General features: G+C 38.6%; 1 protein-coding gene and 1 pseudogene across 16 annotated transcripts in view; both read left to right on the top strand.

Annotated features, from left to right (window-relative positions):
* CDC27 (cell division cycle 27) overlaps nt 1–18,156 on the top strand; it is a 71,420-nt gene that overhangs the window by 12,751 nt on the left and 40,513 nt on the right. For 9 of the 16 annotated variants that reach the window (XM_054458877.2, XM_054458876.2, XM_054458874.2 and 6 more), the window contains exons 3-4: nt 4,462–4,609; nt 6,484–6,609. The exons of 3 other annotated variants lie outside the window; for them this stretch is intronic. In XM_054458877.2, coding sequence (XP_054314852.1) covers nt 4,462–4,609; nt 6,484–6,609 — 274 coding nt within the window. The remainder of the gene's footprint in view (nt 1–4,461; nt 4,610–6,483; nt 6,610–18,156) is intronic. 4 more of the 16 variants (XM_054458886.2, XM_054458885.2, XM_054458884.2 and 1 more) reach the window with 1 other exon arrangement.
* LOC129017918 (small ribosomal subunit protein uS5-like) lies at nt 6,618–18,154 on the top strand (annotated as a pseudogene).

Here is an 18,156-nt window from a genome sequence, read left to right as displayed (position 1 = left end):
TTGTGGTCTTTTTACTCTAAGCATGGTTTTAAAACACTTAAGAGCCCTATTAACCCCATCATTAACAACAGGTATAAAATCAGTTAGTATTGAAATGCAGGATGTAAATAAATGTAGAAAAGATAAACACTGAGAATAGTAGTAATATGCTAAAGTTGCATATGTAGATGAAATGTTCAACAGTAGAAATGACTCTGAACAACAGAGTGAATAATGCAATATAAGAAAAGTATAGCCTCCAATACAATTGAAAACAGCAAAAAAAAAAAAAAAAAAAAAGTTGATGAAATAGAATTACTTGAGCATGTGGCTCAGGGACACTTATGTACCCCCTGCATTAATATCAAATATCTATTCAGGTATTGTAAATTTAAGAGAAGGCCAATAATTAAAATAATAGCACATACAGCCTTCACTGTGTGTCAGATACTATCCTAATTGCTGTACATGTATTAAGTCATTGAATCCTAACAGCAACCTTTAAAGGTAGGTATCATAGTCCTTATTTTACGGATGAAAAAAAAATGAGGGTCAGAGAAGTTAAGTAACTCTGCCCTAAGTCATAGCTAGTAGGTTGAAGTGCCGGAATCTGAACCCAAGCAGTCTAGCTTCAGAGTCGGTACTTTAATCCACATGCCATACTACTTATAGTTGATTTAAAAACTTAACAGATAATCAATTTGTTTTATTTTTTTTCTTTTGAGACAGAGTCTTGCTCTGTTGCCCAGGCTGGAGTGCAGTGGTGTGATCTCAGCTCACTGCAACCTCTGCCTCCCAGGTTCAAGCGATTCTTGTACCTCTACCTCCCAAGAAGCTGGAATTACAGACATGCACCACCATGCCTGGCTAATTTTTGTATTTTTAGTAGAGACGGGGTTTCGCCATGTTGGCCAGGCTGGTCTCCAACTCGTGGACTCAAGTGATCTGCCCACCTTGGCCTCCCAGCGTGCTGAGATTACAGGCATGAGCCACTGTGCCTGGCCCTGATAATCAATTTGAAACATGTGTCACAAATCATAAAAAGTTCCATAGATTCTATGCCCTTAAATTCACACAACATCAGAGTTCATGACAGGGTAGCCACAGAGTACTCTAACCTCTGAGGGCTTCTCTGATATTTGTATAGTTTATCAAGGCTAGGTAAAGAACAGTCATCTCAACAAATTTTAAATTTGTCAAAATTGGTCCATTTTAGAAAGGCTGCTTATTTAGATTATAAATCAGTGTGAAGAAGAGGTGTCTATCTGGTTTAAAAGCTTTGAAAGACTAATTTACCTTTCTGTTTGATGTAAATGTATCTGGAGGATGCAAGGTTAAACCCCTCTTAATTATTTTGGACTTATACTCAAAAAACCTTTCCAGTTTTGAAGCCAAACCTGTTTGTAAGAAGAGTAACTTCAGTAGTGTCGCTACAACTTCCTTCCTTCCTTCCTTGCTTCCTTCCTTTCCTTCCTTCCTTCCTTCCTTCTTTCTTTCTCTCTCTCTTTCTTTCTTTCTCTCTCTCCTCTCCTTTCCTTTCCTGTCCTGTCCTGTCCTGTCCTGTCCTGTTTCGACGGAGTTTCGCTGTTGCCCAGGCTGGAGTGCAGTGGCATGATCTCGGCTCACTGCAACCACTGCCTCCCGGGTTCAAGTGATTATTCTGCCTCAGCCTCCCGAGTAGCTGGGATCACAGGTGCACGCCACCACACCCGGCTGATTTTTGTATTTTTAGTAGAGATGGGGTTTCACCATGTTGGCCAGGCTGACCTTGAATTCTTGACCTCAGGTGATTCACCTGCCTCGGCCTCCCAAAGTGCTGGGATTACAGGCTTAATTTGTTTGTTTTTTCACTTTAGCAGTACATTCTGGAAATCTTTCTATGTCTGTATTTTTTCTTCACATGGACATAGCATAATTTAACTAGTACATGATTGATTCTCAATATTACTTTAAGAGTGACTTAATGAAGTCAATGCTAACTTCATTCATGATTATGAAATATATTATGGACCTTATAATTCTAATCCCATATTTTAATTAAGTCTGTAAGTAAAGGGTGGTAAATAAGTGACATGCAAACATCTGTAACTGTTTCTGGATCCTGTTATTTTGATCACTACTCTTGGTAGCTAGGCCATGATCAGCCTCAAGAAGTTTTCTGAACGTGGCATTTCAGACAGCCATTATTCGTAAGTTGGAGTTACTGTTCCGGATGAAATCTTTGTTGATCCTATCCAGTAAACATATTCTGTGCTTTTTAGATTTATGGCTGCTTACCACTGCTTCATTAGTTGTGTTTGGGGTACTGTTATCTTTTTCTGTTGCCAAGTTACTTGTGAGGAGCCTAAGAAACCACCCAGGTCACAACACTTCAGATTGCTCTGGATTTGCTTCCCTACCTGACAGTTTCATTATTTTTATTTATTTATTTATTTAAACAGAGTCTCACTCTGTCACCCAGGCTGGAGTGCAGTGGCACGATCTGGGCTCACTGCAGTCTCTGCCTTCTGGGTCCAGGCGATTCTCCTGCCTCAGCCTCTGGAGTAGCTGGGATTACAGGCTTGCGCCACCGCGCCTGGCTAATTTTTGTATTTTTAGTAGAAGACGGGGTTTCACCATGTTGGCCAGGCTGGTCTTGAATTCCTGACCTCAGGTGATCTGCCTGCCTCAGCCTCCCAAAGTGCTAGGATTACAGGCATGAGCCACCACACCTGGCCAGTTTCATTATTTTTAAGTTTTGCCTAAATCACCAATCCATATTCCCATTTGAACATATAATTTTTAAGTTATTATGCTTCAAAAAGCTAATTGCAGTATTACACTAAAATTACATACGCACCCATACACACAAAAAGAATAGTTGGTGTCTTTATTAGGGAATTTTATTGCAGTGAAAGTGGACCTACACATAATCAAATATTTGTAAACAATTGAGACAGCATTACTGTGACTGGGAGTTAAATTAGTTTGTGGGAGCCGTTGTTTATTGGTATAATCAATAGTTTTTAAAAACTTATAAGGTGAAAAGAAACCAGACCATTGTAAAATCTAGAGGAAATCAAACTTTCTAACTTACGTAAATTAGAAGTTGTAGCTCAGTAAAATTAATAGTTTATTCCCACTGCAGTGAGCGCCCCATTCTTTTTTTTTTGTACCTGCAGCACTACTACTACTGTACATCTCATTAAAACACATCTGCCAAAATTTCTTATCATTTACCATTTATTATTTTTTACACTGTGGTTTCACAAAAAACCATAAGATGGACCAGAGAAGAAGGGTTCTGTTGGTTTTTGCTTGCACATATCTGTGACAAAAAACTTAGAAATAAAATTTCAAATTACTTTTTTATCCAAACTCTTAGAATGATGTTAACTATTTAAAAAGATGTGGCAAGTTTGTCTTGTACTTTACAACAGTGGTTCTCAAACTTGAGAATGCCACAGAATCACTTGAAGAGTTTGTTAACCGCGTAGATTACTGGTTCCTACTCCCAGAATTACTAATTTAGTGGGTATGAGATGGGACACAAAAATTTTCATTTCTAGCAAGTTTCCAAGTTATGCTGATACTGGTACAAGGACCACACTTTGAGAACCACTGGCTTAGAAGATCCTTCAGCTCACTGGTATTATTACATAACCCATTTTTAGAAGCACACTTTTGTGGTTTTCCCTCTCTTTCCATCCTCTTTGTTGTTGCCTCTGTAGACCCTCATCTGGATTGTGGGGATAGAAGTGAAGTGATGGTCAGTTTAGTAGAGACATAGACTAAATAAGGGTGAAAAATGCCACATTGCATTAAGAAGGCAGGGGGCATTTCCTAATGTAAAAAGGAGGGACAGATTGATAGATAACTCAGCTCTTGCTATTGTAATGTAATTTAATTATTATTACTATAGTCTGTCAACTGAATGTTAAAATGGTGTGAGCATTCACAATTTATAATTTATCTTAAATATCTTAAATATAATTTAGTGTATATTTGATGTTAAAGCAAAACAAGTGGTTTTTTTTCAATCTGGTCTTTTTAAAATATAGAAATTATTTCATATTGGTAGTTAGATTTATTTACACTCAGGTTTCTCCTGCTAATGAAATTTGACTACTATCCTCCCAAAAGATTTATTAGAAAAATATTACCTAAAAACAAGATCCTTTACTGGCAGTCTGTTTAAAGGCAGGGGTGTTTGTGTGTGTGTTTGCTTTTCTTAAATATTTACAGAGAATACCATGATTGTCTTCATTGTATTATTTCCTTGGTTTCTTATAGAGAAAAGTAATCAAGAGCTAAGGAACTAACTTTGCTATAAGCAAACCGTTTCTCCATAATTCAAATTTGAATTAATAAGTGATTCTTTTGTGTTAAAATAGCAAGCCTAATTTTTTTTTTTTTTTTTTGCTAAACTTGTTTATTGCATGATAAACTGATTGTAATTCAATATACTGAACAATAGCCTTTTTAAAAAATGTCTGTTTTTAGTACACTCAGAAGAAGCCTTGTTTTTACTGGCAACCTGTTATTACCGCTCAGGAAAGGCATATAAAGCATATAGACTCTTGAAAGGACACAGTTGTACTACACCGCAATGCAAATACCTGCTTGCAAAATGTTGTGTTGATCTCAGCAAGTAAGTTTTAAAATATTTTCTAGCTATTTTGTTTTACTTACACTGCTGAATTGTGGATAAAATTCCTTTCAGATTAAACTCTGATTCCCTTTCTTCCCTCTTTTCCATCTATTTCAGTAACATTCGAAATGTTTACACTGTTGCCTATGGCATTATTTATGTTATGGAGATTTCATTGTTATGGTAATAAATAATAGAGTTTAACTCTGGAGAAACTTAAGTTATAACCGATTCTTACTGGTTTCTTAAATGATCACAAATATTTCGTTTTCTTTGCTTTCAGTGTTAGACCAATTTGAATAAGCCTGAAAACCCACCAGTTCACTTGAGATTAAGGCTCCCTTGTGTTTAGGTGATTGTATAGTTTCCTTTCAAGATCATTTTATTGAGTACTTCTTTTGCACATTACAATTAAACCAAGTCAGCTGTCCCTATACCAAATTTGGAGGCATTTAGAGATACAGATAGTTAGGTTCTATTCAATTCTTTTCTGTACTGTAAGAGATGGAATAATGGTAAAAGGGACTAAACAGTCACGTGTGTAAACGGTGTTAGATATTTGTAAAAGCATGTATGTATAATTGGCTTGTAGGTTTACAAGGGGAAGATACAAGTAAGTCTCACCATAGACTGATCAATAACTATATTATCTGTCCAGTGACTCATTGATGACTTTTTAATTAAAGCTAGCTAAAATATCTGAAATTTCTGAAACATTTGTTATTGAATTACTTTTAAATTTCAAAGATCCTAATGTGGAATTCTTAAAAATCTTTCTTACGTAATTTGCCAGTTCCTTTTTTTTTTTTTCCTTTTTTTAGAGAAAGGGTCCTGCTGTGTTGCTCAGGCTGGAGTGCAGTGGGGTGATGATGGCTCACTACAGTCCCCATCTGGGCCTAAGCGATCCTCCCATCTCAGCCTCCCACGTAGCTGGAGCTGCAGACACGTGTCACTACACCTGGCTAATTTTCTTATTTTTTGTATTGATGGGGTCTCACTGTGTTGCTCAGGCTGGTTTTGAACTCTTGGGTTCAAGCCGTCCTCCCACCTTGGCCTCCCACAGTGCTGGGGTTATAGACTTGAGCCACTGTGCCAGGCATAAGTATGCAATTTTTAATTAAACTATGTTAGTCTTGTTTAATTTGCATATACATTTCTATTTTAAGGAAGTAAAAAGGACCACCATGTTTGTTAATGAAGAACCATTTATGTTTTCTCCCCCAGTATAATAATCATCTTCTGTTCCTTCTGACATGAGTAATGAATATGTTGCTCAGACTGGATTTGTACATACAGAGACTAAATGTAATTGATTCTGTTTTTAAAGATAAAAGTGAAATTTTAAGATCATAAATTTTCAGCCTCTCAAATGATTCTACATAAGTGTTTGCCACTATTGTAATTAAAAAAATTTTTTTACAAAAAACAAATTGGCCAGGTGCAGTGTCTCATGCTTGTGATCCCATGAGATGAGAGGATTGCGTGAGCCCAGGAGTTTGAAACCAGCCTGGTCAACATAGTGAGACCCTGTCTCTACAAAAAAATTAAAAATTAGCTGGGTGTGGTGGTGTGCACCTGTAGTCCCAGCTACTCACAAGGCTGATGCAAGAGGATCACCTGAGTCAAGGAATTTGAGGCCATAGTGAACTATGATTGTACGACCGCACTCTAGCCTGGGTAACAAAGCAAGACCCTGTCTCTTTAAAGAAAGGAAGAGAGAGAGAGGGAGGGATGAAGGAAGGAAGGAAAAGGAAAGAGAGAGAGAGAGAAAATTTGTGTCTCCATAGTTAGATGCACTTTGGTAATGAAGAATATGTTTACATGAACTGCTTTTTGTATTGGTTTTTAAAAATCTTTAAATTTGTATTTTAAAGGCTTGCAGAAGGGGAACAAATCTTATCTGGTGGAGTGTTTAATAAGCAGAAAAGCCATGATGATATTGTTACTGAGTTTGGTGATTCAGCTTGCTTTACTCTTTCATTGTTGGGACATGTATATTGGTAAGTAAGAATGATTCAAACTGTCAGAAAAGAATTTCCATACAAGTATGTTTTATAGTTTAAAAAACCTATGTTGATCAGTGTTTATCAAATATTACTTGGCTGAGTAGTACATAGTCTGATTCTATGACCTTATTAAAATAGCAGAGATGTTAATCTAATTTTGGACTCTCCACTTATCCTTACTGATAATAGCTACATCAGCCCTGCCTAACAATTGATCATACATGTTAGGTTTTTTCGTTTGTTTCTATTTTTTTATTTTATTTATTTTTTTTTTTTTTGAGATGGAGTTTCACTCTTGTCACCCAGGCTGGAGTGCAATGGTGTGATCTCAGTTCACTGCAACCTCCATCTCCCAGGTTCAAGTGATTCTCCTGCCTCAGCCTCCCGAGTAGCTGGGATTACAGGTGCCCGACACCACGCCCAGCTAATTTTTGTATTTTTGGTAGACAGGGTTTTACCATGTTGGCCAGGCTGGTCTCAAACTCCTGACCTCAGGTGATCCACCTGCCTCAGCCTCCCAAAGTGCTAGGATTACAGGTGTGAGCCACTGTACCCGGCCCCATGTTAGTTTTTTTGCCTTGGGTGAAAAGAGTATCTTTATGTGATCCACTGAGGAGATAGAAGAAAAGATAGCCAGGTGCATTGTCTCACGCCTGTAATCTCAACACTTTGGGAGGTGGAGGTGGGAGGATCACTTGAGGCCAGGAATTCAAGACTAGCCTGGGCAGCATACCAAGACCCCATCTCTACAAAAAAATAAAAAATTAGCTGGGTGTGGTGGCACATGCCTGTAGTCCCAGCTACTCAGGAGACTGAGGTGGAGGATCTCTTGAGCCCAGGAGGTTGGAGCTGCGGTGAGCTGTGATTGTGCCACTGCACTCCAGCCTGGGTAACAGAGCGAGACCTTGTTTCCAAAAAAAAAAAAAAAGAAGAAAAAGAACAAGTAACTCTGCCCATGGGAATGCTTCACATGTGTAAATGTTATCTGTTGTCACTTCTCCCCTGTGGGAGAAGTGACTGGGGACTGCTTGTCTAAAGAACTAGGATAGCATCTGTTTTAAGATAAATTGAGGCTAGTTTGAATATTGGTTATTTTTCAAAACCTTGAAAATGTATTTCTGAACAGAATACATTATTTGACTAAGTTTGGGGGCCCATTTTCAGGTGTAACAGTGGTATGTTTAGCCATTAACACCACTCTTGCGAACAGGAGTAAGCAAAGACATAATATCAATATATTCATTTACCTTAAGGACTGAGAATAATGAGTTTAGTTCATGAAACTATGATTCTTCCTGTCATTTAGTCAAGAAACTTTGAGATTCATTCCCATTATAGCTAAACACACTTGGCTTGAATATAAAGATAAATAACTCACTGTCACACTTGGCTTGAATATAAAGATAAATAACTCACAGTCCCCACCCTCAAAGGTTTATAATAGAGTAGGAGAAGAGAAACAGTAAACAAAAGTTTGTAAGTGTGATATAGTGAAATATATATATTTGGTCTTTGACCTCATTTCCTTGTATACACTTAGAAACTCCAAGGTGATATCTTTTTGTATGCAAACAAATTGACTGGTAGCCAGCATTCTCTAGGTAGCTTCAGGATGGGGGCTGGCAGCAAAAGACCAAGGCAGGATTAGAGGATTGAGACTTTTCATCCCCACCCCCCAACCTCCCAGGAGGTGAGAGGAGCTGAAGATTAAGTTTCACCAGTAAATTGGTGATAAGATTATCACCAACAGCCAATGGTTTAATCAGTAATGCCTATATAGTGAAGTCTCCATAAAAACTCAAAAGGACAGGGTTCAGAAAGCTTCCAGAAAACTGAACACATGGAGGTTCCTGGCAGGTGGCTTTCCTGGAGAGGCCATGGAAGCTCCACACCTCTCTTTCCCCATGCCTCGCCCTATGCACTCTTCATCTGTATCCTTTGTGATATCCTTTATAAGTCAAGTGCTCTAGCAAATTCATCACACCTGAGTAGAGCATTGTGGGAATCCCAATTTATAGCTAGTTGATCAGAAGTTCCTTAGGCCCAGACTTGTGACTGGTTTCTGAAGGTGGGGCAGGGCAGTCTTGAAGACTGAGCCCTTAACCTGTGGGACCTGAGGCTGTCTACAGGTAGATGGTATCAGAATTGAATTAGCGGACATTCAGCTGCTGTTTGATGCTTGGTGTGTTTGGGGGGAAAAAGAAAACCCAGACATTTGGTCACAGAAGTCTTCTGTATTGATGATTGTTATTGTTGAGAGAGAATAGGAAAAAACAAAATGTTGCTTTTTCCACACTCAGAGTTAGTTATTATCACATTAAAAGTTCTGTCATAAAATTTGAGCATTATATTGTTCAAATGAGAGAATAATTAGTCCTGCCTGGTTAAGAAGAGGGGCTGTGATAACTAGGAAAGACTTGATAGAAAAAGTAAAATTTGACAACATCTCATATCTATAGAGTGACTTCCAGAGGAAAATAGATGTTTGAAGACTACAAATTATTTGAGAGGAGTGATGTACAAAAACTGGAGGGTAGACAATTTATGAAAGAAGTTGGCAAAATTTTAATAAGGAATGTTGAAGAAATAATCCTAAAGAGCATCATATTCTTTTATTTTTAGAAAATTAACTAAAATGAAGTATTATAAATATTACTCTGTTTAAAAAAGTTGCATTAGATGATAAAAAGTCACACATGGATAAGAAAATCTCAAAACATTTGGAAATGAAACCACATACTTCTAAATAATTAATGGGTCTGGGCACAGTGGCTCATGCCTGTAATCCCAGCCCTTTGGGAGGCCAAGGCGGGTGGATCACCTGAGGTGGGGAATTTGAGACCAGCCAGGCCAACATGGTGAAACCTCGTCTCTACTAAAAATACAAAAATTAGCCAGGCATGGTGGTGCACGTCTGTAATCTCAGCTACTTGGGAGTCTGAGGCACGAGAATTGCTTGAACCTGGGAGGCAGAGGTTACAGTGAGTCGAGATCACACCATTGCACTCCAACCTGGGTGACAGAGTGAGACTCCATCTCAAAAAAATTAAATAAATAAATAATTCATGGGTTGAAGAGGAAGTCTCACGGGAGATTTTAAAAATATATTGAACTGAATGAAAGGGATAATAAATATGACATATTAAAAACTGTGATATTGCTAAAGTCTTAGAGTGAAATTTATAGCACTAAATGTTTGTTATAAAAGAACAGTTTCAACTCTGCTATCTAAGCTTTCACTATAAGAAACTAGGAATCAGGAATGAAAGAAGGAATATCACTACCTACCCTAAGGACAATGAAAGGATGTGTATGCTGAAAACTTAAAACAACTCTATGCACATGAATTTAACAACTTAGATGAAATGGGCCAATTTCTTAATAAGCCACACTACCAAACTCACCTAAGAAATAGAAATCTGAACAAGTTAATCTGAATAATCCTAAAATTATGAAAGAAACTTTAATTTGTAGTTAAAATTCTTCCCTAATGCTACACAATCTCTTCCAGAAAACAGAACAAGAAGAAATACTCCTCTACTCATGAGGCCACATTTCCTTGATTCCAAAATGAAATACTGTTCTAAAAAGGAAAACTATAGGCCGCTATTCCTTAAGAATACATGTATACACAAAAATCTTCAAAAAAAATTAGAAAATCAGATGTATCAGTGATATATAAAAATAATACTATTTCTCAGAAAATTAAAACTAGAATTACTATTTGAGCCAGTAATTCCACTTCTGGGAACATACACAAAATAATTAAAAACAGGATCTTGAATGGTCAGTTGACTTTTAAAGAAGGTGAAAAACAATTTAATGGAGGAATGATATCCTTTTTAGCAAATAATGGTGCCAGTGCAATTGGATATCCATAGGCAGAGAAATGAGCGTTGACTTAAACCTCATACCTTATTAAAAATTTAACTCAAATGAATCATGGATCTAAATGTAAAACATAAAACTATTAAACTTTTAGAAAAAAATCTTTATGAGCTAGGGTTAGGCAAAGACTTCTTAAACATAACACCCAAATGACAGTACATAAAAGAAAAAGTTGATAAATTTTATCAAAATTAAAACTCTTTGCTTGGCAAAAGACATTAATGAAAATACATGCAAGTCACAGCCTGGGAGAAAATATTTGCAAATCACATAAACAACACAGATTGTATCTAGACTATATAAAGAACTCTCTCAGTAATAAAAAAAAAATCAGTTCAATTAGAAAATAAGTAAAACAATTGAATGGACATTTCATCAAAGAGGGTATATGGATGGTAAATAAGCAGGTGAAAAGATGTTCTAAATCTTTAGCCATTAAGGAAAGCGATTAAAAACCACCGTTAGATACCACTACACACCTATTAGAATGGCTAAAAATAAAAACTGCTGACAATACCAAGTGCTGGTGAGAGGATGCAGTGCAGCAGGATTCCTTGTACACTGCTGGTGGGAATGTAAGGTGATATTTTACATAGGAGTTCATAGCAACTTTATTCATAAAAGCCCAAAACTGGAAACAACCCAAAATTCAGTAAGTAAATAGATAAACTAGTCCATATGATGGACTACTTAGCAATAAAGAGAAACAAACTGATATGTATAGTAACTTAGATGGATTACAAGGGTATTATGGCAAGTGAAAAAAGCCAATTTCAGAAGTTTATATAATTCCATTTATATAACATTAATCTGACAGAATTATAGTGAAGGAGAACAGATCAGTGGTTCTCAGGTTGGGTTAGGGTGAGAATGTAACTATTTAGGGGTTTCTTTGGGACATTAAAACAGTTTTATATCCTGACTGTAGTACTGGTTATACAAATTCGTAAATGTGATAATATTCTCTATATACATGTGTAAAAACTGCTAAAATTCAAATAAGCTCTGTGGTTTAGTTTACAGTTGTTGTTGTTGTTGTTGTTGTTGTTGTTTGAGACGGAATTTCGCTCTGTCACCCAGGCTGGAGTACAGTTGCACAATCTCAGCTCACTGCAGCCTCCACCTCCTGGGTTCAAGCAGTTCTCGTGTCTCAGCCTCCGGAGTAACTGAGATTACATGTGAGCGCCACCATGCCCGTCTAATTTTTGTATTTTTAGTAGAGACGGGGTTTCACCATATTGGCCAGGCTGGTCTCAAACTCCCAACCTCACATGATCCACCTGCCTTGGCCTCCCAAAGTGCTGGGATTACAGGCATGAGCCACCGTGTCCAGCGTAGTTTACAGTTTTATACTAATGTCAATTTCCTAGTTTTGATAACTGTACTATGGTTATGTCAGATATTATTGGGGGAAGCCGGGTGTAGGGTACATGGGAACTGTGTACTATTTTTGCAAGTTCTATGTAAGTCTAAAATTATTCCAAAGTAAAGTTTAAAAAAATTAAGTTAAAATCACAAATATGCTATACAGTCATGTGTCACTTTATGATGGGGATATGTTCTGAAAAATGTGTCCTTAGGTGATTTTGTCATTTGTGAACATCATAAAGTGCATATGCACAAACCTAGATGGTGTAGCCTACTACACACCTAGGCTATATGGTATAACCTATTGCTCCTGGGCTACAAACCTGTATAGCATGTTACCTTACTGAATACTGTAGGCAGTTATAACACTATGGTAAATATTTGTGTATCTAAACAAAGAAAAGATACAGTAGAAATATGGTATTATAATCTCATGGGGACCAGGCAGGGTGGCGCACGCCTATAATCCCAGCATTTTGGGAGGCCGAGGCGGGCAGATCACCTGAGGTCAAGAGTTCGAGACTAGCCTGGCCAACATGGTGAAACCCCACCTCAACTAAAAATACAAAAATCAGCTGGGCGTGGTGGCACAAGCCTATAATCCAGCTACTGGGGAGGCTGAAACAGGAGAATCACTTGAACCCGGGAGGCAGAGGTTGCAGTGAGCTGAGATTGTGCCATTGTACTCCAGCCTGGGCAACAAGAGTGAAACTCCATCTCAAAAAAAAAACAAAAGAAACAAATAATCTTATGGGACTATTGTCATACATGTGATCTGTTGTAACAGAATGTCATGTGGCACTGAACTATTCAGATAAAATCATTAAAGTTTTTTTAAAGATGCAGTTAAATCAGTTCCTCAGAAAGGTATGTGTGTGTATGTATACATATATGTAAAGAAGGAAGTTCTTTTTTCTCCTTCTTCAGAGGAATATGGATGGGTTCTTTTATATTTTTTTGGTTTTAGTAGATATGGGGTCTCCCTGTGTTGCCCAGGCTGGTCTTAAGCTCCTGGGCTCAAGCAGTCCTGGCACCTCAGCCTCCCAAAGTGCTGGGATTACAGGCATGAGCCACAGCACCCAGCCAAGTGTTATTTTTATTCATCATCAAGATTAAAAGATTGAGTATCGAAAGTGGAACAACCCTACCCCAATCCTGGCTTTTTATTTTAGCCATTATATACCAGAATTGCACCTAGTAATCTAGATACATGTGGTTTTGTAGCTAAGGTGTGTTGGGTTTTCTTTTCTATCTCCAGTATAGACATTTTTTAGTCTTTTTGTCTATTACAGCACATGAAACTTCTATGTTTAGGACACAACTGATATTAAGTCTGATTCCTAAATTAACCTATTTCTTCCCAATACCACTTAAATAATATTTTTTATGCCAGTTCTTTAGGAAACTTCTGGCTGGGTTTTGTGTGTATCACTCAATTTTAATAAAAACTTCGATCTAAATTTAGAGTACCCCAGCACTTTACTTTTCTTAAATCTTTGTCCCCTTTTATCTCTCTATTGAATAATTAGAGATTTTATCTTCCAGGCTAGATTATTATAATTCCACACCTGACTTCTTCCCTAGTTAGCTCTTACGTGATTTATACATATATCTATCCATATGTGTATCTAATCTCTTAACAGACACGAATTTTGATTTAAATTTCTTCTGTTTTGTGGTCTATTCATGAAATAATTACTCATAAAAATCAGCCTTGCCAACTTAACCAAGTTTGATTTTTTCTTTTCCTAATATAAAAATAATACAATTTTAATTTAAGTAATATTGGAAATGAGACTTTTCATCACAAAGGATCGCCCCTCTTACTTTTCCAGAATATTTTTCCCTTAACAGATTATTTTGTCTTTGCTTAATCAATGTTTGTCTACTTCCTTTCTGGCCATGTAAATAATTCATACAGTTCACTAATGCAACTTTTAAAATTATTAATAAAAATGTCTGTTTTATATTACATTCTGCTGGCAAAGCAAGGGGACAGGGCTACTTGAAAACAGGAAACAGGTAGTATAAAAATGGCAAAGACTAATTCTCCATTCTCAGAGAGCTTATAATCACTTGCAAGAGAGAATGCATGAAAAGATAAATAGGCAGACTATGGTTAGTATTATGAGACAGAAGGGGCCTAGATAGATGAATTGAAGGGATGAAGAGGCAAGACATTAATTAGGAATCTATTGATGGTTTAGATGAGAAGCAATAAGGATCCTAACAGTGAAAATAAAGAGGGAACTTAAGCCAGAAATAAAATGAAAGTACATGAATTATGGCTTCGTTGCTGATTGGCTGTGAAGGTCAGAGGAGAAGAAGGAGGAGTCAGTGCTATCTCTAAGTAGGATTTTTTAGTCTGTAAACTTGTAAAAATAGTGGTGTCCTTAAAACACACACAGAAAGAAAGAGAAAGAACAGATTTGGGGGAGAAAAGATGAACTTGACTTTGAATTTACTAAGCTTTAGATAAGGAAGTAAACCTAGATGAAATTGCCCATCAGGCAGAGGAAAGGTAAGGTTGAAGTTAGAAAAGTAGATTTAGTTGTCATCTCTGTAGAAGGGATTCTTACCAGACAGAGATTTTCTAAAGAAGGGACTGAGGCCTGAGGGAATGGCTTTACTTAGGAACTACAAGAAGAAAAAAAAAAAAATGAAGAAATGGTCATTGACCTATTTGAAGCTTAGGATAATCCTCAAACAATGAGATTTCACTGTATTTTGTTTTTCTTTTTATTTATTTATTTATTTGAAGCAGAGTCTTGCTCTGTCACCCAGGCTGGAGTGCAATGGCATGATCTCGACTCACTGTAACCTCCACCTCCCGGATTCAAGCAGTTCTCCTTCCTCAGCCTCCCAGGTAGCTGGGATTACAGGTGCCCACCACCACACCTGGCTAATTTTATGTTTTTAATAGAGACGAGTTTTCACCGTGTTGGCCAGGCTGGTCTCGAACCCCTGACCTCAAGTGATCCAACTGCCTTGGCCTCCCAAAGTGCTGAGATTACAGGCATGAGCCACCGTGCCCGGCTGTGTATTTTCTTTTGCTTAGCCTTATGTTAAAAGCTCCCAAGCATTGATTTGCCACTTTCCACCCTATTACTTTCAGCAAATGTTTTTTTGTATGCCCTTTCTTCATTTCCTATTTCTAAATTACCACTCTATCCCTGGTAGGTGATTACGTCAGTCTTATGACAATTATATTTAAGAAATTTCAGGCCAGTTGTGGCTCACACCTGTAATCCCAGAAGTTTGAGACCAGCCTGGGCAACATAGCAAAACACCGCTAACTTTTTTTTTTTTTTTTTTTAAATTAGCCAGCCATGGTAGCATGCACTTGTAGTCCCAGCTACTTGGGAGGCTGAGGCAGGAGAATCACTTAAGGCCAGGAGTGCAGCCTGGGCAACATAGCAGGATCCTATCCCTTAAAAAAAAAAAAAGAAAGAAAATAAATTTTTGATCTAAATGATCTTAGATACAGACTTTGATAAAACTTATTTATGTTTTCCAAAAGTCTGCATCGTACTTCTGCTTCCTGCTTTGTCCATTTGTTTATTGGCTTAAATTACACAAGTGTGGGAAGCTAGATATCCTTCAACTGGTAGTATTTTCTTGGTCATATCACTTATTCTAGTTTTTACTCACTTGAAAATTTGGCAGTGAGGCAAACTAATATCTGGTTCCCCAAGTGTATCTTCTTCACAGTTCTCTGAGGTTATACTGACATTCCGCACGTAAACAGATGATGTATACATTTTACCTGATAGTTTCAGTTGAGGATCTCGGTTAGATTTCTTCTGGTCCTTTATATATAAAACCTTAGAATTTTGGAAGAATTGCTGTTCTGAATTTTTTTCCATTTGATATTGAAGCATTTGAACTTCAGACCAGGTAAGTTGTATTTTTTACCTGAATGCTTTAATTGGTCTCACTAGCCACTAACCCCTTCCATCCTGCTAGTTAAAAGCTAAGGAGGAGGCGACCAGGTGCTGTGGCTCACGCCTGTAATCCCAACACTTTGGGAGGCTGAAGTGGGCGGATCGCTTGAGTCCAGGAGTTCGAGAACAGCCTGGCCAACCTGGTGAAACCCTGTCTCTACTAAAATATAAAAATTAGCCGGCATGGTGGTGTGCACCTGTAATCCCAGCTACTCGGGAGACTGAGGCATGAGAATCACTTGAATCCAGAAGGTGGAGGTTGCAGTGAGCTGAGATCATGCCACTGCACTCCAGCCTGGGCAATAGACTCTCAAAAAAAAAAAAAAAAAAGCTAGAGAGGCAGCAATGCTGTTCTGATAATCCCCAGATTTTTCCAAGTATATATGTTCCCAGGGATATTGTCCAGATTCCATATGTAAGTGTTTATACACTTGATTTAGAAAGAAACAAATTTTCCTTTTCATTAAGGAAGCAGATCCTCCACAAACAGATCTTGATGGGGGAGGGGAGGAAAAAGACCTACCACCTCTACTTTGTTTGAAAAAAAAAAAAAAAAAGAAACTCTTACCTGAGAACACACCAAATGGCGGATGACACCGGTGCAGCCGGAGGTTGGGGGGCCCTCCGGGACCCTGGGATGGAGAACCACGGTGGCTTCCGCGGAGGTTTCAGCAGTGGCATCCTGGGCCGGGGTCGCAGCCGTGGATGGGGCCGGGACCGAGGCCACGGAGCTCGCTGAGGCAAGGCCAAGGATAAGGAGTAGATTCCCGTCACCAAGCTGGGCCTACTGGTCAAGGACATGAAGATCAAGTCCCTGGAAGAGATCTATCTCTTCTCCCTGCCCATCAGGGAATCTGAGATCATTGACTTTTTCCTGGGGGCCTCTCTCAAGCACGAGGTTTTGAAGATTATGCCAGTGCAGAAGCAGACCCGTGCCAGCCAGAGCACCAGGTTCGAGGCGTTTGTTGCCATCGAGGACTACAGTGGCCACATCGGTCTGGGTGTTAAATGCTCCAAGGAGGTGGCCACTGCCATCTGCGAGGCCATCATCATCCTGGCCAAACTCTCCATTGTCCCCGTGCGCAGAGGCTACTGGGGGAACAAGATTGGCAAGCCCCACACTGTCCCTTGCAAGGTGACAGGCCACTGCGCCTCTGTGCTGGTGCACCTCGTCGCGCCCCCAGGAGCACGGGCATCATCTCGGCACGTGTGCCCAAGAGGCTGCTCATGATGACTGGTATCGATGACTGCTACACCTCAGCCAGGGGCTGCACTGCCACTCTGGGCAACTTCACCAAGGCCACCTTTGATGCCATCTCTAAGACCTACAACTACCTGACCCTGGACTTCTGGAAGGAGACTGTATTCACCAAGTCTTCCTATCGGAAATTCACTGACCACCTCGTCAAGACCCGCACCAGAGTCTCCGTACAGAGGACCCAGGCTCCAGCTGTGGCTACAACATAGAGTTTTTACACAAGAAAAATAAAGTGAATTAAGCCTAGAAAAAAAAAAAAAAAAAACCTGGTCATTTATGCTATATTTAAAGCATTTAAATCACTTTCAGAATTACCACTGGGAATGTTATATTAAAAATTAAGGCCAAGCGTGGTGGGTCACGCCTGTAATTCCAGCATTTTGGGAGGCTGTGGTGGGCAGATCACTTGAGCTCATGAGTTTGAGACCTGCCTGGGCAACATGGCAAAACCCCATCTCGACGAAAATACAAGAAGGCCAGGTGCGGTGGCTCACACCTGTAATCCCAGCATTTTGGAAGGCCAAGACAGGTAAATCACCAGAGCTCATGAGTTCAAGACCCGCCTGGGCATCATGGTGAAACCTGGTCTCTAAAAAATATGCAAAAATTAGCCGGATATGGTGGTGCACACCTATAGTCCCAGCTATTCAGGAGGCTGAGGTAGGAGGATGGCATTAGCCTAGGAAGTAGGGGTTGCAGTGAGCCAAGATCATGCCACTGCACTTCAGCCTGTACGATAGAGCCAGACCTTGTCCAAAAAAAAAAAAAAAAATTAAGAATAATACTGAAGGATTTGGATGTTTTTCACATCTCCCTCAGTAACTCTAGTATCTGACAGGAAGTTTAATAGTAATATTCAAGAAGGCAACGATAGTTTATTTTGTAAGCATTTCTTTTGATTCATGTTCTGTGCGCTTTCACTTGACTTGATTTGGAGATTAGCGGATAGGAGAAATTGGTAATTTAGAGAAGCATCACAAAGAGTGCTCTCCGAACTTCTGTAACTTTTACCTAATTTTTTATACTAAAAGTTTATGATATAAGTTTTGGGGTTTGTAGCTTATTTAATCTACTTGTTTCTCT

This window comes from Pongo pygmaeus, chromosome 19 (genome assembly GCF_028885625.2).
Source record: "Pongo pygmaeus isolate AG05252 chromosome 19, NHGRI_mPonPyg2-v2.0_pri, whole genome shotgun sequence".
Lineage (NCBI taxonomy): Eukaryota > Metazoa > Chordata > Mammalia > Primates > Hominidae > Pongo > Pongo pygmaeus.
Note: the sequence above shows the minus strand (reverse complement) of the source record. Positions and strands in the feature narration are given on the sequence as shown.